The sequence below is a fragment of the Ursus americanus genome, chromosome 23, assembly GCF_024610735.1.
Source record: "Ursus americanus isolate L20-20 chromosome 23, mUrsAme1.1.p, whole genome shotgun sequence".
Taxonomy (NCBI): domain Eukaryota; kingdom Metazoa; phylum Chordata; class Mammalia; order Carnivora; family Ursidae; genus Ursus; species Ursus americanus.
This window is the reverse complement of record NC_142149.1, coordinates 21,091,100-21,113,983: the sequence shown is the minus strand read 5'-3', so window position 1 is coordinate 21,113,983 and position 22,884 is coordinate 21,091,100. Positions and strand designations below refer to the sequence as shown.

Genomic DNA, 22,884 nt, shown 5'->3' with positions numbered 1-22,884 from the left:
TTTTTGAACTTCTGCTTCAATTTATTAGATTTATTGGGAAGCATTAAACAGTTCTGCTTGTAGATATTAAAAGATCAGAAAAAGAAATCCATTTTCATAAAATAGAGAAATACACCATTTTCTCTTTTATTTGTGTATGAGCACAACGTATGTTTTTCATCCCTCTTTGTTCTGTGTTCTCCCTTACACATACGGTAAGTGGCAAATTTAAAAACAAAACCCTAGGATAGGATACTTGGTGCCTGGTGTCTAAATGAATAAAACCTTATAGTTGAAAAGACCTTAGAGGTCATCTAGTCTGACCCCTAATACGTGATTTCCCCTTGACGACATTCCAGACAAATGAAGTCCAGCTTTTGCTTCAACGCTTCGTTTTTCTCTATGCATTTTTTCCTAAATGTTAGAAAATCCTTCCTCACTGATAAAATCTAACTTCTTGTAACTCCAACCATTGGTTCTTGGTTTGCCTTCCAGGATGATGAAAAAAAGATAATTCTTCCTGTTTCTCATTGTCTCTCGAATAGTTAGATTGCTGTGTCTATCTCAAATCTTCTCTTCATGGTAAACATTCAGAGAGCTTACACTTATTCCTCAAAAGCAAAGATTTTGAGTTTTTCAGTTCCTCTGAGTGAACAAGTTGCTCATGTTCATTTAAAAATTGAACCCAGACCAAACAACTGAAAGGTAAAGTGGCAGATTATCACTTTCCTTATTTAGACACTAAACTGGGCAGCTTCATTTGCATCAATTTACCTTGTGATAGAAAAGATCCTCCAGATCTTTCTTTGTAACACTTACTAAATCATACATCCTCCATTTTGAATTCAGGCAGCTGGGTTTTGGAGCTGGATTTACAAGTTGTCAAATTAGGCGCTTGTTTAACCACTTGAGATCTTTTTGGATCCTGAATCTATTCATGAAAACATTCAGAATGCCTTCTAGTTTCATACTGTCTGTAAATTTGGTAAACATCAGATCTTCAGCCATGCAACTTGTAAAAATGCTACACAGGACAGAATCCTGTGCTATGCAATAGTGACCTTTCTGTTTGATATATATTATGAATGTGCACTCCTGTAGGTTCACTAATAACTTAGCTCATGCCTTTTGAATGTACTTACGGTCCAAAGAAAATACACTTTTCTTTCCCATTGCTGACAATGTCTTGCCAAAATCAAAGCATTCCCCTCATCTGTCTGGTAACCCTTAAATCATGTCAGGATATTGAACCAACGCAGGTTTCTATGATCATCTCTTTTAAAATCGGTTCCAAAATCTTGGTTAAGTCTAGCATCATACCAGCACTTGGGGAGAGGTGATAGCTGGAGTGGGAAGATACAAGAAGGAAGAGAACATGAGCAAACATGGTAGTGCTGCAACACTAAGTCCTCGAGCTTCACTGCAGACAACTGGTTTCTCCTTCACTCTTTAGCTTCAAATGGGCTGCTGTGGCAAATCTGATGGAGCACAACAGCTTTAGAGGTTTACCTTCACTCGTGATTTTACCAAGCAAACGAACGCAGTAAAATGATCTGCTTCAAACGTAGGCAGAAACGAGAAACGGAAATAGAAAACTATTAAACAGCCCCAGTGCCGCAGTGAAGCTGTGACAGGTGGGCGCCTTCCACTGGGAAGGCCCAAAATGGCTGGGCGAGAAATCGGAGGCGGTAGCCGTAGCTCAGCTACCCTCGCCGGGGGCCCACCCAAGGGAAGACAGGGGTCGCGGCACGCCCCCCGTACGTCACCGGTTACGTAATCCCGCTCTCCTGCAAACGTGCCGCAGGGCGGCCGCCCCGGTCCTAGCCCCTCCCCCTGAAAAGCGCGGCGGCCTGTGTCGCACGTGAAGCATGCTGGGACTAGCTCTCGAGCCTCCCGGCAGCCCCTGCGACGGGCGCGGTGCGTAAGGAGCTGGCCGGCGGCTGCCGTTCTCCGTAAGATGGCGGATCGGCGGCGGCAGCGCGCTTCGCAGGACACGGAGGACGAGGAGTCTGGTGCTTCGGGCTCAGACAGCGGCGGCTCCCCGGCGCGGGGCGGCGGGAGCTGCAGCGGTAGCGCCGGAGGCGGTGGCAGCGGCTCTCTGCCTTCCCAGCGCGGAGGCCGAGCTGGGGCCCTTCATTTGCGGCGGGTGGAGAGCGGGGGGGCTAAGAGCGCCGAGGAGTCGGAATGTGTGAGTGCGCGCGGGTGGGGCGGGCCGGGGGGCGGGGTGTAGGTGGTGATGGGAGGCTGGGAGTTGATGGTAGATGCTCGGGCATATTGTGTTAGAGAAGAGAGCTATCCTAGTGCATTGTGTATCCGGAGCCCCAAGGGAGGAGGAGGTGTTAGGGGTTTCTGGGGGAAGGGCAGAGCCGCTGCACATGAAAAGCGGATGTTTAGTCAGAAATTGGGACTGGAAGTGGAGAGACCGGACCTCCCTTGGTTGCTACTTGTTAAAGATGTACCTTTCTTCATTTCCCTTTTCGACCTTTTCGTGTTGAGTCTTCAGCTCCCCGCCCTTTGGAAATCACGGAACTAACCCATGTCATCTTCTTTCCTTCAGGAGAGTGAAGATGGCATCGAGGGCGATGGTGAGTAGCATCATGACAAGTTTTTTGACCGGAAACTCAGATCACCTATTTCCACCAATTGACATCCTCTCAGATTGTTAAGGATTTGGGGGAGGGTGCCACAAAGTGGCTCTTTGAAGCACAGTGCTTACAAGTTTAGGTTTTAGCAGTATGATCTTAGGCCCATCACGCTTTGACCGTTTTCCATTTGTAAACGGGGACTATAATTTTATCTCTCTGATAGATTGATGTCAGAATTGAATGAGAGTTTTAGCTTGACTTAAAAAGCAATCGGGAAATGTATTTATAATTTCTGTTTATTTTTTTTTCTTTACATATTTCTGTTTTCTTTCAGCTGTTCTGTCGGATTATGAAAGTGCAGAAGACTCTGAAGTGAGTGTGATAGGTTCTTTTTTTCTGTGGCATATATGTTGGAAATATTTAAATATGTTTTAAAAACATGGACACACTTGTGGTTCAAAAGTACCATGACCTACTCTCTTGTGCATTCTTCATTTATGCTTTTCAGAAACTGTTGTAAAAGGTCTTGTTTACTTAGGGTGAGGGAAGTTTGGTGCATGCCTCATCACGTTTCATGTGTTAACATTGTTAGTAGTTGGCTTTTCACCCTGTCTGAAGAAAGTAAAGGTTCTAAATAGGATGAGAACATCCTGAAGCCCTTCACAGGATGACAGTTTCTTTTATGCTGCCTTGGGAATGAAAGCAGCTAGTTGGATACTTTTTTCAAGTGTATCTAAAAACCTTAAAAGGGCAGGATTCTGAGTGGTTTGTATCACAAACATCCCTCAGTTTATAGGGAGTTTTCTCGCTCTTAAATTCAGGAGAAAATTTCCATAAGCTAAGCTTTTGTGGCCTTACTTGTTTTGGTTGGATGAACTACTAGAGATGCTATGAGAATGGCTGTTTGTTTCCTGGGGTTGTTAAATAGTCTTGAGTTCTGGAATTTGGGTCATGGGGTTATGGACAGGAGGAATTGGATTATGGATCAAAGGTTCATTCTATAAATTTTATAGAACTGTTGCTATGTATTAGACTTCCATTAAGTCCTAAAGATCCAACAGTGAACACTATACTAAAACATCTGTCTTTAGAAATGACTTAGGAAGTCGGATAAATATGCAGGCAGTCATAGGACGTGGTGACAACTGCTGGGGATAGGGTTAAGTAGGGTATTAAGGGCTGGGTACCGAATCCATCTTGAGCAGTCCGGAAAGAGTAAGTTGGAGTTAATCAGGCCATGTTTTAGGCAGAGGGAACAACAGCTGTGAAAGCCCAGACACAGGAGAGAAGACTGATTATTTGGAAACTTGAAAGTAGTTTGGTGTGGCTGGAACATTGTTGAAACAAGACGGATACCAGAAATAGAGGCAAATTAGTGAACAGGGGTCATATCATGAAGGGGTTTACTTGTTCCTTTTCTTCATTATGTACCTGCTGTGTGCCAGGAGTTGTACTAGGCACTGGAATAAAAGACAGACATGGTTCTGCCCCACTGAAATTTACATTTTGGGGGAAAACAGACAAAGTAATTATAGTCATGTTTGGTAAGTGTCACAATATCAGAAGCATAGGGTGTTTTGGGAGCACATGGCAGGAGCAGCCGACTAACTGTTTGGAAATGCTTAGAGGATGAGATGTTAAAATAGGGACTTGAAGGGGGAGTGGGAGTGAGCCAGGGAAAGTATTCTAAGCAGAGGGAACACTGTCTGAGAAGAAGGTCTTGAAGGGGTGGACTGCATGACAAGTTGGAGGATATGAAAAGTTTAGTGTAACTGGTGCTAAGTGATGAGTCTGAGTCCAAATTTTAAAATACCTTGTGAACCCGATTAAAATGTATTTGGATTTTACTCTAAGGAGTGAGAAAGCATTACAGGGTTTTAAACAAGTGTGTGATATGGATTAGACTTAATATTAAAGATTTGTCAGATCCAAAGAACACCTGCTTTCCAGTTGTCCAGTTCTACTGAAATAAAGTCTTGCAAAGAGAGGGAAGACTCAGACATTATATGTTAACAAGATCCCAGATTGATGTTTATGCACAGTAAAATTTGAGAATTATGATTTTATAACACTTTGTCTACGATGATAGTTGATTTGAGGGGAGTAAGATTGGAGGCAGGAAACCTAGTTAAAGCTATTGTGGAAGTCTAGGCAAGCAGTAAGTGCGCCCTGGAGTGGAGTAGTAGCAGTGAAAGCCGAAGTGGACAGAATTGAAAGTTATTTAGGTTACGGAATTCACAGAGTGTGGTGATTAATGAGTTGCCTTATTTTCTCTGAAGTCAGTGATGAAGTTATCTACTAAGAGTAAAAGGGAGATAAGAGGTTTTGGGTTGAGGAATGTTTACAGTAGTCACTAGAGAATGGAAACCTTGGAAAGATTGTCAGGCAGTATAGAGTGTTCGGTGAGGTTTGGTGATTGTGAATTTATAGCATCTTACCATTATGTAAATGAGTTTGGATGTTATCCTAAATAACAAGGAAAGAAGGCTACTGAAGGCTTAAGTATGGAAGATGAGACTTGGGACAGGGAGAGCTGTTAAGAGGTTGTTAGGATAGGGGCACCTGGGTGGCTCAGTCATTAAGCGTCTGTCTTTGGCTCAGGTCATGATCCCAGTGTCCTGGGATTGACCCCACATCCGCTGGGAGCCTGCTTCTTCCTCTCCTGCTCCCCCCGCTTGTGTTCCCTCTCTCGCTGACTCTCTCTGTGTCAAATAAATAAATAAAATCTTAAAAAAAGGTTGTTAGGATAAGCCAAGAAATGTGATTGGTGCCCTAGAGAAGGGACACGGGAGTGGGACTCAGATTCGAGAGATGTTTAGGTGGTACTAACAGAACTTCTTAATTGATTGAATGTGGAGTGTGATTTAAGGAATCAAAAGGATGCCCAAGTTGATGAATGATGCTATTCACTAAGAATGGGACACAGGGAGATTTCAGGAGGGACCCTGATGGGTTAAGTTTTGGATGTTTTGAAATAGAAGGATGTGTGGGACTTTGAAATGGCAATATATAGTACATATCGTCTGAAAATAAAGAGGGAGGTCTCGTTCTACTCTGTCCAGTTGCAAAGCCACATTTTAAGTACTCAATAGCCATGTGTGGCTAGTGGCTGCTGTATTGGACAGCAGTGGTCCAGATTAGAGAAAAAGACCTGGTGTCCTGACTTTCATAGTAATGTATTGCTTGCATTTTTCTTGGTTACTAACTATATACCTAGACACTACAGTTTAGTCTTGCCTGTGAAAATTTGATCTGTCTCTTAGTCTGCTGGTTAGTTTTTAATCCCTTTCTTTTCCATACAGTTTATCTGTTGGGAAGATTTTGATAATTGCTCACTCAACATGTTCCCTCTGTCCTTTGTATTTCCTGCAAATTGGTATTTCCAGATTCCTGGAAAGACAACATGAACCAAAGATTTTATCTTGAACAAAACTGACTGATAATCACTTAGTTTCTTTCCCTTATAGGTCACTTGCCGTTTTTGTCTAGATATTCCCAGTATATTTTCTTTAAGGTCCAATAATTATATTAGGATTTGTCTTGGTGGTGTTTGTTCTGGGTCAGTGTTCGAAGTTATGAGATGTGCTTATGTCATGGAACTCCAGTCCAAGTATTTTATGCCTGTCTTCAGTATTTGACCCTTTCTTTCTAATCCTTTTTTCTTCATTTCTTGATTTTTAAAATATTTTTAAATATTTAGAAGTCAGAGATGAAGTTCTCTGCAAAGTGTAAAAGGGAGATGAGAGGTTTAATGAGGTGACACTTTTTTTTTCACTTAAGGTGCTATTACTGTGTTTATTCACTCTTATATTCCTTCTAGTTTTAGACTTTGTATTTGAAATGACTTTTCTCATTTCATTTTTGAGTTTTTCTAATTCTGATTGATGTTCTTTCATGCCTTACATAATTTTCTTAATGTCTTTTTAGCTCATTTTGAAGTAGGAGCCACAATTTTTATATGACACAAGCCTGTCTTTCTGGCATGGTTTCTTTATAGGAATGCTTTTCTACTTATTTTGTCTTTCTCATAGTAAGTTTATATGGGATTTGACCTCTGTATTTTTCTGTTACTGATTTTTATGTAAAATTAGTTTTCCTGATCTGTTAGGAGGTGTAGCTCAGTAGCTTTTTGTAACTTCATAGAGCTCTTTCTTCTGTTGTTTTCCTGTAGTTGTGTAAAAAAAAAAAAAAAAAAAAAAGCGTGAAAAGAAAACATGGTGGCTTGCTTTCTGAGATTTCCTGCTTTTGTTCCCTTCCCTAACTTGTTTTGTAGCTTCTCTTCATTCCTTTTGCTCCTCTCCTGCTCAATTTGATTCTCCTCTCAAGTTTTTCTTTGGTGTGGGACCCTATCTAGAAGGGAGCCCTGTACTAGGTCAGTTGCAAGATTTCAGGGGGATAGACAGCTCTAGATCTTTCAGAGCTTCTTACTGGAGGACTCTCACATTCAAATGCTATTGGAGATAGTCAGATCCGTCCTAGTTGCAACTCTTGTTCTCAGTTTAGCTTTCTGTTAAATACCTGTTGATTAGTTCGGGGTTCGCCTGTTCTTAGTTCCATTTACTACTCGGCTCTCTTGAGTACGGACATTAGTGTGATGCAGGTCTTATGGCTCTTGTTACTTTATTCCTATGCTCTTGTTTTTTGGGGTCTAGGGGATACTTTGTAACCTAGTTTTGTTGTAAATGTTGTTGTAAAAGGGTTTAAATTAGGACTGTGGTTTTGCTGTCTAGAAGTCCTCATTTCATGTGGAGATTTGAAGGGACCAAAAACTGTGCTGCTGCCATTTTCCCAGAATCTTCCAAGAGGAGTTTTTAAAGAAATTTGACTGTGAAAAGGAGGCTAGAGAGATGGTAGCTGAAAAAAAGACTATGAGGTCAAGAGAAGTTTTGGTGGTTATTTTTTTCACGTTGGAGAATCAAGTATGGTTAAAAATTGAAGGAAGGAGTAGAAAGGGAAAGAAAAGAGAGGTAGTAGATGATAAGTGTACTGGGGTCCTTGATTGACTGTATGAGAGGAAATAGGAACCAGCCAAGGGAAAAATCTTCGTTGTAATTATAGAGAGGTAGGAAGGAAAGGTGTGGGGGGAGGAAACTGCCGTTCTTTTCTTCATTTTGTTTTCCTTATGAAATAGAAGGAAAGACATTGAGTAGGGAGGTTATGGGGGGGGTCAGGGGAGGAATTGTCAGACTAAAGGAGGTTTAAGTAGTTGAGGTTGGAGGTGGCACTGATGTGTGAAGTTATATGATTTTTTTTTTAAACCCCTTCATTGATGATTAATAGTCTGGTTGTAGACTTAGAAAAAGGCAGACATTTGAGTTAATCTAGACCTGGGCACAGGGGAGTGGCAAGGGACTTGGTGATTCTAACCTAGTAGTGATTGAAATGAGTGGGCCATGGAGACTAAAGAGAGAGGAAAGTGTGGAAAAAAGACTGATTGATAGGGAGAAGATGGAAGGGTCAAAGGAATAGGTATCTTAAGTTGGAGATGAGAGGGTAAGCGAATAAGTAAGAATAGGAGTAAAAGGGTTTTTGGTTTTTTTGTTTGTTTGTTTTAAACTGAACTCTAGGGATGCCTGGGTGGTCGGTTAAGGGTCTGCTTTTAGCTCAGGTCATGATCTCTGGAGTCCTGGGATCAAGCCACAAGTCGGGCTCCCTGCTCAGTGGGGAACCTCCCTCTCCCTCTGGTGCTCCCCCTGCTTCTGCTCTCTCGCTGTCAAATAAATAAATAAATAAATAAATAGATAGATAGATAGATAGATAGATAGATAGATAGAATCTTTAAAAAATAGAATAAGATAAAAAAATAAACTACTCTCCCAACATGGGCTTCAAACTCACGAACCCAAGATCAGTCAAGAGTCGCTTGCGCTACAGGCGGAGGCAGCCAGGTGCCCTTACGCAGGTTTTTAAAAAACCACTCTATTGAGATATTTACATACCATACAGTTTCTTTAAAATGTACAATTCTGCAGGTTTTTTGTATATACACAGATATATGCAACTATTACCACGATTACTTTCAGAACATTTTCATTACCTTTGGAAAGAAACCTTGTACCCTTTAGCTGTTATTCCCCACTGCCCCTCAGTTCCTCCATCCTCATCTCTGGTCCCTAAGCAATCACACATCTACTTTTTGTGTCTAGGAATTTTCCTATCCTGGCCTTTCATTTTAATGGAATCATAACATATGGACTTTTGTGACTGGCTTCTTTCACTTAGCATTATGTTTTCACAGTTTTCATCGATTTTGTACCATATATCCGTACTTATTTCCTGAGTAACATTCCATTGTATGAGTATACCACATTTTGTTTATCCATTCATTCATTGATGGACATTTGGGTTTCTGTTTTTTGTATTATGAATTTTATATTATGAATAATGGTGCTATAAACATTAGTGTACAATTTTTTTGTGTGGATGTATGTTTTCATTTCTCTTGGTTGTGTACCTAGGAATGGAGTGCTGAGTCATATGGTAACTGTGGGTTTTGGGTTGTTTTTTTTTTTTAATCTTTCTTTTCCCCAAAGATTAGTAGTTATTTATTTATTTAAGAGAGAGAGAGAGAGCAAGTGCGCAAGCATGAGCAGGGGGAGGGGCAGAGGGAGAGGGACAAGCAGACTCCCCACCAAGCTGGGAGCCTGAAGCAGGACCTGATCCCAGGATCACTACCTGAGCCGAAGTCAGATGCCTAATCCACTGAGCTACCCAGGTGCCCCCTGATAACTATGTTTAATCGTCTGAGGAACTGCCCAGCTGTTTTCCAAAGCAGATGCACCATTTTACATTCCCAACAGCAATATATGGAAATTGCAATTTCTTCACTTACTCACCAGCATGTAATTGTCTTGCCTCGACTTTTTGATTCTAGCCATCCTAGTAGGTGTGAAATGGTGCCTCATTTTGATTTGCAGTTCCCTGATGACTAATGATGTTGAGCATTTTTCCTTGTGTTTATTGGCCATTTGTGTATCTTGGAAAAAATGCCTATTCAGATACTTTCTCCATTTTTTAATTGTCTTTTTATCGAGTTGTATGAATTCTTTATAAAATATTCTAGGTAAAAGTTACTTATCAGATACATGATTTGCAAATCTTCTTTTCCCATTCTGTGGGTATTCTTTTTACTTTCTTGATGGTGTCAGGTTTCAATTTTGATAAAGTCTCATATATCTGTTTTTTTTTCTTTTTGCTTTTGATGTCCTATCTAAGAAGGCTTTGCTGAGTCCATGCCAAAACCAGAGTTATGAAGATTAACTCCTATGTTTTCTTGTGAGAGTTCTATAGTTTTAACTCTTATATTTAGGTTTTTGATCCATTTTGAGTTAAATTTTTTCTAAGATTTCATGAGAAAGAGAAAAAGAGCACAAGTGGGAGAAGGGTCAGAGGGAGAGGGAGAAGCAGACTCCCTGCTGAGCAGGGAGCCTAACAGGGGGCTCTATCCCAGGACCCTGGTGTCATGACCTGAGCTGAAGGCAGACACTTAACCGACTGAGCCACCCAGGTGCCCCTAATTTATTTATTTTTATATATGTATTTATTTGAGAGAGAGGCGTGTGCATGCGTGCACAAGTGGGGAGGGACAGAGGGGGAGAGAGTTTTTTTTGAGATTTTATTTATTTATTTGACAGAGCACACGCAAGCAGGGGAAAATGGGGAGCAGCAGGTAGAGGCAGAGGGAGAGGGAGAAGCAAGCTCCACGCTGAGCAGGGAGCCTGATACTGGGCTTGATCCCAGGACCCTGGGATCATGACCTGAGCTGAAGGCAAACGCTTAACTGACGGAGCCACCCAGGCGCCCCAGGGAGAGAGGCGTAAGCAGACTCCTCACAGAGCATGGAGCCCGATGTGGGGCTCAGTCTCACAACCCTGAGATCACCACCTGAGCCAAAACCAAGAGTTAGACACTTACCTGACTGCACCACCATTTTTTTAGTTAATTTTTGCATATGGGGTGAGGTAAGGGTCTAAGTTCAGTTTTTTGCATATGGCAGTTTTGATCAAAGTATTTAAGAGATTTAAAGAGGAGCAGGTTTACTTTTTAAAAAAATGTATGGCATAAAAATGAACTGTATAGGGGTGCCTGGGTGTCACAGTTCAGTTAAGTGTCCCAACTCTTGGTTTCGGCTTGGGTGGTAATCTCAGGGTTGTGAGATGGAGCCCCACATTGGGCTCCATGCTCAGTATGGAGTCTGATTTAGATTCTCTCTCCCTCTCCCTGCCCCTCCTGCTTGTGCTTTCTCTCTCTCTCAAATAAATAAATCTTTATAAATAAGTAAAATGTATAGGAGGGGCTTCTGGTTGACTCAGTTGGCAGAGCATGCCACTCTTGATCTCAGGGTCGTGAGTCAAGCCCCATGTTGGGTGTGGAGCCAACTTAAAAAAAAAGTATAGCAGTTCCAGATATGACTTGTCTGGACTGTGGCCATGGAAACAGATGCCTGTAGCAGAGGTGAAGACTGAGCACCTTGTCAGTCTTCCAAGTCAGTGGCAGGGTAGGCTGACACAGCATAGAGGTATGGCTAGGTGATAGGAGCTTCACGGGAGTAGGAGTTCAAAGTGAGGCTGGAGAGCTTAGATCCGGAAGAGATACTGAGAAATGAGGAAGATGACAACTCCACCTAATACTCTGAGATAGGTAGGGAGTGAAAGAATGAGCTAAAACCTCTGTGTGAGAATGCTGCCAGGGAAGTAGTTCCTTTAGGGGAGAGCTAGGCTTCAGAGTTGGGAAGAGCATTCACTGAAGGTAAAATCAGCAGTAGGGGAGTGTGTCTCTGGAAAAGGATTTTGCTGTCAGCCCTTAGCCAAAGCAGTGTGATCCCGGGGTAGCACCTTTTTGGCTTCAGTTAGACCAGATTTTGACTCTAATTTGGAGTCTCCTCAGCATTATGCTGTTTGTATCTTTCTGTCCTGCCCTGGAAATAAAACTAGTTTCTCATTTGGAATAAAAGAGTTGCCTCATTTGACATTCCACCATGGATTGGAGGGGGGTAGAGCATAAAACAGAGTTCTCTCATTAATCATGCTAATACTGTTTTAAGATGTTTGAATCAGTCTCTGTGTGTGTATGTGTGTTTGGTGGGGACTGATGAATTAAGGTCGTATATACATATTGAACGAGACTCTTGGAATTTCTGTTTCAGAATGTGCAGGGAACGTAGGATCAGGGAAAGAACTGAAGGATTACCACCCACCCATCCCCGTATCAAGAGGAGGGGTAACTTCTTGTGACTGAGGGGACATGGGAAGAATTAAGGGTACTTAGTTATTAAAGAGCTATGGGTAGGGGCACCTGGGTGGCTTAGTCGGTTAAGCATCTGCCTTCGGCTCAGGTCATGATCGAGTGCCACATCCGGCTCCCTGCTCAGTGGGGAATCCACTTGTCCCTCTCCCTCTGCCCTTCATCCCTTGTGTTCTCTCTCTTGCTTGCTCTGCTCTCTCTCAAATAAATAAAATCTTAAAAAAAAAAAAAGGCTATGGGTAAAGGCTTAATCCTTATAGTGTGGGTGTGGTTTCCCTCGGTTTTGGTCTTCCTCACATTGTGAACTTCACAACAGTATCACCTCTCTGGGAGTCCTCACCCAGAACACTTAGATACCTGGATGCTGAGCAGGGAAGAGGAGTTAATTGGCTTGTCTGGGCCAGTTGGGCAGACCTCACTGTTTGAAGAAAGGGCAGAAACTTAGAGCTTGAGAGCTTCTTGCTTCATCAGGAATCTCACAGCGGGACTCTGATCACATTCCTGACGTTAGGCTGGGTCTGGAGTTATGAGAGGCTCTGGTGCAGGTCAAGTGTCAGACGCAGTAGGAGAATAAGACCAGCGTGTACATTATCTACCAGTTGACAGAGGGGTATTGGCACCCTGACCTGTTAACCCCACAATGGGGACTAACCCAACTTTCCTTGAACCCATTTCTTTGTCTTCAGGTTTCTGAACCTCCTACACCCCCCAGCCTGTAGCTCTGCCCCCTGAGGTCCAGATCCTGAGAGGACTGTGAGATGAGAGTATTCTAAAGCCAGTTCACTCAGCATGAACTGTAGTTACTCTTTTCCCTGCCTAGAACTAGCCACACAGCTATTATCTGACCCTTTCTGGTGGCCCCTATTCAGAAGATAGCCCAAGGACGTTCCTCTGTATGAATAGACCCAGCAGTTTCTCTGTCAAGAGCAAGATTATCTAATATTCATGTGGCAGGATAGGAAAGGTGATTGTAGAGAGGCGAGAGAGCACTTGGGGTTAGTTTTTGTTTCTAAAATGCGATGGTCATACAAGTTCACCAAAGTTTTCTAAATCAAAATTTTATAATTATATAATTCTGGACAGAGTTGTTGGCTAAGGGGATCTCAATCTCATGCTACAGAAAATTGAGTATTTGTATCATAGATATAAAAAATGTAAGCCACTTTTTCCCAATCTGAGGGTAAATAGTGCCTTGAGAAATTATAGTGTTATTACAAAGAGTTTGCAAGTTCACTAGTTCAGCTTATATTATTTATAGACTAAATCTGTATCTTCCACCTTTATGCACTACTGTTTTTGAATATATATAAATAAAATGTTAATTTATTTTGAAGTATTATTGAACGTATAGTAGTAGTTCGTCATACATTTTTTTCAGTCTGAATATATTATACTGAGCTATTGTCTAATGGAGATCCATGAAAATTTTAGAAGCTAAAAAGAGGTCCACATAATCTAAAAGGTTGAGAATCTGCTCTAAGCCATTTTGAGATGAGAGAATTCACAGTTTGAGTTAGAGTGTAATTTTTAGGCCCTGCATGTTTAAGAAACAATCCATGAAGATAGAAATCATCAACAAAGATTAGTCTCCCTCTGTATGCTAGGCGGTTTAAAACCTCCCTTTCATATCTCCTGGGCTCCTTCCGCAGAGGCTACCACCGTTAACATTTCCTTGCATGTCTTCCTGGAAAACTTAGGATCTGTATAAACGTATATATGTGTATTTCTTTTATTGTGCTCTTTTTTTTAAGTGCCCCATCCTCTAGAGATTTTATTTATTTTTATATATTTATTTTTAAAGATTTTTATTTATTTCAGAGAGAGAGAGAGAGCACGCACAAGCTGGGGAGACAGGCAGAGGGAGACGGAGAAGGAGACACACTGCTGAGCAAGGAGCCCGATGTGGGGCTTGATCCTAGAACCCTGAGATCAGGACCTGAGCTGAAGGCAGACACTTAACCAACTGAGCCACCCAGGCACCCCCTAGAAATTTTAATAAGAGTATTGATATGTTTGCTTTTAATTCTTACATTATAGTAAAAGTTCATTAGAAAATGTTTACCTAAAGAATGGGGGAAAAAACACCATTTCCAACTGACAGGGTAACTTTTTTCAGGGTGAGGAAGGGGAATACAGTGAAGAGGAAAACTCCAAAGTAGAGCTGAAATCAGAAGCCAATGATGCTGCTAATTCTTCAGCAAAAGAAGAGAAGGGAGAAGAAAAGCCTGACACCAAAGGCACTGTGACTGGAGAGAGGCAGAGTGGGGATGGACAGGTCAGTGTCCACCAAAGACCTCCATTTTGGGGGTCAGAATAAGGGCTCTTAACCTTGGAGAGAATAAGGAGCCCTTTATCTGTCCTCTAGGAGAGTACAGAACCTGTGGAGAACAAAGTGGGTAAAAAGGGTCCTAAGCATTTGGATGATGATGAAGATCGGAAGAACCCAGCATACATACCCCGGAAAGGGCTCTTCTTTGAGCATGATCTTCGAGGGCAAACGCAGGAAGAGGAAGTCAGGTAACAGCCTCTTGTTGCTGCTGTTGAGTACGTATTCAGTGCTTGCTACAGGCCAGGCGCTTTGCTGATTTACTGCTCACAGTACTTTAAGGTTATTATGATTGTCCCTTTTGTACAAATGAGGAAGGTGAGGCTTAGGCTATTTGGTAACTCTTGGTGGAGGAGCTTGGATCCAGACTCATACTTTTACTGCCTTCCTTAGTCTGAGGCTCAAGCCTCTGGGACATGAAGTACTTGTGTATGCTGCCTTACAGGCGAGAGATGTTTCCAAGGTGCTGAGTAGTTGGAAGTAAAGTCTTTCCTTGTTTCTGTGCCTGTTCCATTTGAGCCCATCAGGCCCTGAGATGCTGTGATTCACTCTTGGTTTTGTATGATCTGTCTGGGAAGATGGGGAGACCGGCGAAATTTCTCTGCCCAGCCCTCTTTTTTTTTTTTTTTTTTTGGTGAACATCTTTATTTGGCAGAGTCTGCCAACCTAAGATACTTTTTCCTGGTTTTATCCAGACCCAAGGGGCGTCAGCGAAAGCTATGGAAGGATGAGGGTCGCTGGGAGCATGACAAATTCCGGGAAGACGAACAAGCTCCAAAGTCCCGACAGGAGCTCATTGCCCTTTATGGCTATGACATCCGCTCAGCTCACAATCCTGACGACATCAAACCCCGAAGAATCCGGAAACCCAGGTGAGAAAATTTTGGAGTTTACACTGTTTATATTTGTAGAGAGAGGTCTGCTTTTTTAAATGCCATACCAGTCTGTAGTTCAGTGGATGAGGACTATGGGAAGTCTCCCTGACCCTCAGTTTATATCTCTAGTGGTCTCTTTTGTTGTTTCTTTTCTTAAGACTTTTGCCGTTTCATTTATTCAGGTTTGGGAGTCCTCCACAAAGAGATCCAAACTGGATTGTTGAGCGGCCAAACAAGTCCCATCGCCACCAGGGTCCTGGGGGCACCCTACCACCAAGGACATTTATCAACAGGAATGCTGCAGGGACTGGCCGAATGTCTGCTCCCAGGAATTACTCTCGATCTGGGGGCTTCAAGGAAGGTCGTGCTGGTTTTAGGCCTGTGGACGCTGGTGGGCAGCACGGTGGCCGGTCTGGTGAGACTGTTAAACATGAAAACAGTTACCGATCACGGCGCCTCGAGCAGACTCCTGTGAGGGACCCATCTCCAGAAGCTGATGCTCCAGTGCTCGGCAGTCCCGAGAAGGAAGAGGCGGCCTCAGAGGTACCAGCCGCTGCTCCCGACACTGCACCACCGGCCCCTGACAGGCCTGTTGAGAAGAAATCCTACTCCCGGGCAAGAAGAACCAGAATCAAAGCTGGAGATGCAGTCAAGATTGCAGAGGACGTGCCCCCTCCACCTGAAGGGTTGAACCCGGCACCTCAAGTCCCAGAAACGACCCCTCCTCCACCTGCTAAGACTGGAAGCTGGGAGGCTCCAGTGGATTCTACTACAAGTGGACTTGAGCAAGATGTGGCACAACTAAATATAACCGAACAGAACTGGAGTCCAGGGCAGCCTTCATTCCTGCAGCCACGTGAGCTTCGGGGTAGGTCCCTTAGGGTCAGTGACTAGCTTTTTTCCCTGTGCATCATTGGGTTTGTGGGCATGGGATTTAGGCCTCAGGGGTATGGGATCTGACAAATATCTTTGTTTTCATTAACTGAAAGAAACAGATGGATTCATAGGTATATTCATCCAAAGACCTCGGAGAAGTATTTTGTTTGTTTTAAAGATTTATTTATTTATTTGAGAAAGAGAATGAGAGAGCACGAGAGAGGTGAGGGTCAGAGGGAAAAGCAGACCCCCGCTGAGCAGGGAGCCTGATATGGGACTCGATTCTGGGACCCCAGGATCATGACCGGAGCCGAAGGCAGTCGCCTAACCAACTGAGCCACCCAGGTGCCCCCAAAGACCTCAGAGAAGTTTTATCTGTTACCCAAGACTACCCGTACTACTTTGCCTACTGTTGCCTAACTGACTATCAGTATTGAGCTCCTCATGCAGAATCTTTTACCCGTTCTCTGTAGGAAAAGTTGGGAGAAGGTGGCAGTGTTCTTATTATATGAGCTAATGGTTAAATGTTTGGAGGTAGAAACTTATTCATTTGAACTTGGATGAGAGTTGTCTAGTCTCTTTGAAAGGAAAGCCTAATTTCCTTAATGTAGAGCTAGGCTGCCCAATAAAACTTTCTGTAGTGTAAAAAGTTTTTGAATACTTGTGATGTGGCCAGAGTGACTGAGGAACTGAACTTTTAATTTTAATTAATTGAAATTTAAATAACCACATGTGGCTACTGGATATTACTTTGGACAGCATAGTTCTAGAAACTAGAACATATCTACCACTGCTCTTCCCCATCTGTCTTTGTCTCCCTCCAATCAGGTAGATCAAAGGGTCTTTCCTTAGTTTCTGAGATCTGATTTGAACTTAAAGATTGGAAATCCTCATTTGGACTGGGAGTTTCAGCATCCTTCTCGGGTATGCATGATTTTTGAATGCCAAAAACCATTGTAGCCTGAACTGGACCTATACCCTTCTACTGGTATCTTATTACCACTGGAAGATAGTCTCTAAAATACCCTTTTTTTTTGTCCTGAGTCATTTTCAGCCAGAGGGGAGTATCTTCCCAAACTTCCAGCCTTCTACTCTGTGGCCAGGAATAATTGGGCAGATTCACAGACTGTCCAGTTGTTGCTCAGAAACTTTAGGGCTCAGATTTTTTGATATGTTTGATAATGGACTGTACTGATTATAACCTCCCAGGGATTCTGTACAGGGAAGTATTTGGTGGGAAAATTGCATTTTCTCATTGAAGTTTTTGTTTTTGTTTTTGTTTTTTTGTCTTTTTTTTGTTTTTCCTTCACATTCAGAGGCTTTATTGCTGTGTTAAGGCTGCAAACAGTGGGGGCAAATTTCTGAATGCTGGTATCGATAGGAAGCAGATATAGTTTAAAAGGAATTTTGTCAGTTTAAAAAGAAGAAAGCAATTCTCCATGTTGGATTCTTAAACTTGTCATTTTCTTGATGTTCTCTTTAGTCCCACTCATATTTATCTGCTCTGTAGCCGTGACTTTTTTTGCTGTATCACAGGTATGCCCAACCACATACACATGGGAGCAGGACCTCCACCTCAGTTTAACCGGATGGAAGAAATGGTACAGAAAGGGAAAGGGAGCAGTTGGGGGAGGGGTCTGCATGCAACCCCTGTTCGTTGTTTAAACTAAGATAAGGTCTTGGGAGTCCATGTTCCACTGATTTACCCATATTTCTTTTAATTTGGCTCTCCAGAAAGGGTAGCAAGGCCTAGGTTCAGATCTTGAGGTTTCTCATTGGTTTTTCAATTCATTTTGCAAATATTCTTTTCCTTTCTTTTCTTTTTTCTTTTCTTTCCTTTTTCTTTCTCCCGTTCCCTCTCCCTCTCCCTCTCAAGAGAGTGCAGGGCAGGGAGGGTCATAGAGGGAGAGGGAGAAAGAGAGCCTAAGTAGTTCTCCATGTTCAGCTCAGCGCAGAGCCCGACATGGGGCTCGATCTCATGACCTTGAGATCATGACGTGAGCCGAAATCAAGAGTCGGATGTTTAACGGACTGAGCCCAGGCACCCCTACTCTTTTTTTTTTTTCACATTTTTTTTTTCTTTATTTAATCTCTATACCCCATGTGGGGCTCAAACAAACCCGAGATGAAGAGTTGTGTGTTCTTCTGACTGAACCAGTCAGGCACCCGTCATTTTGCAAATACTGTTTAAACACATGCCACGTATCAAGTGTGTGTTTTGTAGCACCTAAAGGAGGGTGGGACTTGATAGGAGAGTCAGCCCTCTGGGAGTCTTTTTGCTCAGACCTCTTTATTTCAGGGTGTCCAGGGTGGGCGAGCCAAACGCTATTCATCTCAGCGGCAAAGACCCGTGCCAGAGCCCCCTGCCCCTCCTGTGCACATCAGTATCATGGAAGGACATTACTATGATCCACGTGAGTTTTTTCTTATTGTTGCGGCACCTTCTCGGCAGCATGAAGTGAACTAAGAGACCAGCCTCTTGCCTCCTGAATTTTCCTTCTGACTTCTCACAGTGGTTATCAAACATTGGCTGGCTTCTGTTTTCTTCACATGGAAAATTGAGAACATCTTTTAAAGGGTTTGGGGGACAAGGAGATTTGTCCATGTGCTATGAAGAGTGAGGGTTTACGAGAGTCCCAATGTGATATCTTACAGTGCAGTTCCAGGGACCAATCTATACCCATGGTGACAACCCTGCCCCACTGCCTCCTCAGGGCATGATTGTGCAGCCAGAAATGCACCTTCCCCACCCAGGTAAGCTCTGCACCTCTGCTTTTATGCTTCCAGTACGTGAGGATATGTGTTGGGGGCTTCACAAACTCTATCCTCCTGAGCTCTGTGCTGCTCGTTCACAAGGCTGGCCACCTTCGCTGCTTGCGCAACAAACTCGTCTTGGGTCCATCCCGAGGCCTTCCATCCTCAGTCTGTGCTGAGCAGGGCAGCCAAGCCATCGCATGGAATGGTGTCGTCCCGTATTCAGTTTCTGTTTTCCTCTTCCTGTCCAGGTTTACATCCCCACCAGACACCGGCACCTCTGCCCAATCCGGGTCTCTATCCCCCACCAGTGTCCATGTCTCCGGGACAGCCGCCACCGCAGCAGCTGCTTGCTCCTGCTTACTTTTCTGCCCCAGGCGTCATGAACTTTGGTAACCCCAGTTACCCTTATGCTCCAGGGGCACTGCCTCCCCCACCGCCTCCTCATCTGTATCCTAATACACAGGTGAGATGGCTAATGAGCAGATTTTTCTAGGTACACATCCCTCAAATCAGACAAGGATGTGGTATGGGGAGAATCTTAAGGAATTTGAGAGAACATTTCAGTGCCACTGATTTTGCATGTGGCTCCAGGATGCCTCTTGGTGGTCAGGAGCTGGAAATGCAGCTTATGTAATGCCCGTCATCTATTTATTCTCTTCTTTCTTTCTTTCTTTTCTTTCTTTTGATTTTATTTATTTATTTGACAGAGAGAGAGACAGCCAGCGAGAGAGGGAACACAAGCAGGGGGAGTGGGAGAGGAAGAAGCAGGCTCCTAGTGGAGGAGCCTGATGTGGGGCTCAATCCCAGAACGCTGGGATCACGCCCTGAGCCGAAGGCAGACGCTTAATGACTGTGCCACCCAGGCGCCCCATTTTTTTTTTTTTTTTTAAGATTTTTTTTATTTGAGAGAGAGGAGAGAGCAAGCATGCAAGTGTGAGCAGGGGGGAGGGGCAGAGGGAGAAGAAGGCTCTTGGGACTCGATCCCAGGCCCCTGGGCAGATGTTTAACAGACTGAGCCACTCAGGCGCCCTCTTCTGTTTCTTTAATGGTGTTTCATTCAAGTATTTTGGTATGTCTTGTGGCTGTCTCTGCTGTTTATTCAGTTGAGTAAAGAAGCTGTATTCTCCTCCTTACCCTCCCTGTACTGCTTCACTCCCAACAGGTTGACACCATCTGGTATATGAGGTGTCACCACTGAGCTCAGCCCCTTCCATTTTTCAGTTGATGGTAGGAATTAGAGAAAGCTAAGTAGTACTTTGAAGAAGTAGGAACCACAACATAATTAGGTTATAGTAAGGCAGAAATGAATAATCACTTGTTTAAAGGGGGTTAGCTTAGAGATTTATAAAATTCCTCAGTATTTTTTTTTTTTTTTTAAGATTTTATTTATTTATGTGACAGAGAGACAGCCAGTGAGAGAGGGAACACAGCAGAGGAGAGGGAAAGGAAGAAGCAGGCTCCCAGCCGAGGAGCCTGATGTGGGACTCGATCCTGGAACTCCAGGATCACGCCCTGAGCCAAAGGCAGACGCTTAACGACTGCGCTACCCAGGCGCCCAAAATTCCTCAGTACCTTTATTTTTGTGCCTGAATAATGTTTCCTGTTCATCATAGGTGAATTTATCTCTAACTTTTTCTTCTGCCTTATTTTGGGGTCCCAGGCCCCATCACAGGTATATGGAGGAGTGACCTACTATAACCCCGCCCAGCAGCAGGTGCAGCCAAAGCCCTCCCCACCCCGGAGGACTCCTCAGCCAGTCACCATCAAACCCCCACCACCTGAGGTATGAGAGTCCCACCATCAGTGGGCTTTTCTTTCCCCTAGAAGATTTCTCTCCTTTTCTGGGTGTGTCTCCATGGTTGGTTGGTTGGTTGTTTTAATGACTGGTAACAAATTCTAACTTTGTTATTTCAGGTTGTAAGCAGGGGTTCCAGTTAATATGAGTTTCTAAATATTTTAAATCAAACATCATATAAAAGTAAGTATATAATGTACTATAATTCTTATAAATTCTTAAAACTAATGCTCATGCTTACTTGCTTAACAGTCCCCTAATTAATGCTTTAAGTTGTAATCATGAGATATCTTACGGGGAGGCTTACAGGGGTCTCAAAATTTGCCAGCTGCTTTGTTTTGCGAATGCATTGAGCAGAGTTGAAGCAGAAAGCATTGTTAACTTGGCAGAATTTCATGAAGTTCTGCTGCAAGGAAAAAATGCAGGAGGGTATTCTTTTTTTAAGGAGAGGGGAAATCTAAATTTGAGGTGTTTGCAACAGAGCCAATTTTAAAGGTCACGGAGAAGGACCATGGGGGTTCTGTTGTTGTTTTGTTAGGGACTTTATTTTAAAACATATTATTTAGAAATGTGGCATTTTGAAAACAGCTTGTAAATGCCCAGAAGGTCCATTAATGCTTTGATGATTCTTCCCTTTTCCCCACTTCTGCCAGAGAACCCAGGAAAGAAGAGAAATACAACTGGCTGTTTACTACCAGGAGGGCTTCAAAGATATAAGGTGGCTCCTACCAGCAAGCAGCTGAATGAGGAGGACCCCTGCCCTCCTCTGAGGACAGGCTCTGTTGGAGAAAGGGACAAACAAGTGGACTTCCTCCCATCTCCACTCTTTACTTGAGTTGGCTGTGCTCAGAGGAGCAGAGGTCCAGTCAGCTCAGGCTTCTGGCTCTACATCTAGAAGCCTGTGTCTTTTACTCTTCTTCACTTTTTCCTGGGAAATTCAAATGTCTTCTCCCAGGGAAGCTCCTTCCTGTTCAGTTTGTTTCCTAGGATGTTCGTTTTTAAAGCCTGGCTTGCTATTCTTAAATTAATATTCTTTTAGTTTCTTTCTCTCTCTGCCTTTAAATGAGACAGGTTCATTCTTCTGATTTTATAGCTCCTCTGGTTTCCCTTTTGGATTTTCCCTGCATCCCAGATAATTGAAATTTTACCAGCCAGTTTTCCTCCACCAAGCCTGCAAAGAGGTGGCCTTTCATTTTTGGCTGGCCTTTGTTATTGTATACTTGGATTCTCTTAATTCCTCTAACCCGTGGAAGCAGAACCATCCACAGAGTGTCTCATTGTGGAGAAAAGCTCAAAGTGTATGGTAGGAGCCCTTCCTCCTGATTTCGATTTTCAGGAATCTGACCCTGTGTCAGTCCCTCTACTGTGGTAGGTGTCAGTCCTGTACTTGAGGGCAAAGTCTCTACACCGGGGAGAGGTGGCAAACCAGATGCTTTTGTGAGAAAGGGAACGTGGAGTAAGCCTTTGCACCTTAGGGGTCTGTATTCACATAGTCCTCAGGGCTCAGTCTTTGAGGTAAGTGGAATTAGAGGGCCCTGCTTCTCTTCTTTCCATCCCTCCTGCCATACCCCCTTTCCAGTTGCTGTGGACCAATGCATCTCTCTAGAGGCAGATACTGTCCAGCAAGCAGTCTACCTTGTACTTTGCGGTCGCTCTTCTCCATGTCTTTCCTGCTTCAGGTGTTTTAGATGTTACTACCTGATTTTCTCCAAGTTCTGCTCCTGTCCCTGCAAACAGAAGATACTACATCTGGGCTTCAGGCCTAAGGAAACCAGTCACTTTTGGGGCAAGGGCTCCTCCCTCTTTTCCTCCCTATCCACGGCGCTGAACCACTCCCCTGCTGCCTCTGCAGGAGATCCCTGTTGCTGCAGCACTTGCGTCTGCCAGGAGTAACTTGGCCACCATCCCCGTCCTACAGAACCTGAGGGAGATGGTGGTGGCTGTGTCTCCCCAGGTAATGTCACTGTTTCTATTCCTTCTCTCCAGCAGCTGATCTAACCACTCTTGAGTCACAGGTGTGGGGTGGGGAGTGGGGAGAGGCACTCAAGCTGTAAACCCCAAGGAGGAAGTAACTAAGAGATTCTTCCAGGGGTGGCTGGTTGTTGTGCCTTTTGTAGGCTGTCCCCTTTGCCTTAAACCTGAAGATGTCTCCTCAAGCCTGTGGGCAGCATGCCCAGATTCCCAGACCTTAAGACACTGTGACAGTTGTCTCTGTTGGTCCACTGTGTTTCGTTGCAAGAATTTCTCCATGTGTGGTGGTGGTGTTGTTGTTTGTTACTATTTTAAAGGGTGCACATTTGTGATCAGCATTGTGACTTGGAGATAATAAAATCTAGACTGTAAACTTGGCCCGTTTGCCAGTGTTTTGCGTGAGTCTTGATTTAGGAGGGATAGGAGAGGACTTGCTGATTCCCCAGAGCCACAGTCACAACTCGAGCCAACTCAAGA

The 22,884-nt window shown here is 43.6% G+C and overlaps 1 protein-coding gene across 1 annotated transcript; it reads left to right on the top strand.

Annotated features, from left to right (window-relative positions):
- The first annotated feature begins 1,882 nt into the window (after positions 1-1,882).
- CASC3 (CASC3 exon junction complex subunit) lies at positions 1,883-22,784 on the top strand. The gene is made up of 14 exons (XM_045781614.2): positions 1,883-2,167; positions 2,537-2,564; positions 2,899-2,936; positions 13,924-14,082; positions 14,173-14,324; positions 14,829-15,005; positions 15,191-15,876; positions 17,421-17,485; positions 18,184-18,298; positions 18,540-18,638; positions 18,890-19,104; positions 20,302-20,424; positions 20,556-20,619; positions 21,090-22,784. The coding sequence occupies exons 1-13, from the start codon at positions 1,937-1,939 to the stop codon at positions 20,577-20,579; spliced, it is 2,112 nt and encodes a 703-aa protein (XP_045637570.1). The 5' UTR covers positions 1,883-1,936; the 3' UTR covers positions 20,580-20,619; positions 21,090-22,784.
- The last annotated feature ends 100 nt before the right edge of the window (positions 22,785-22,884 follow it).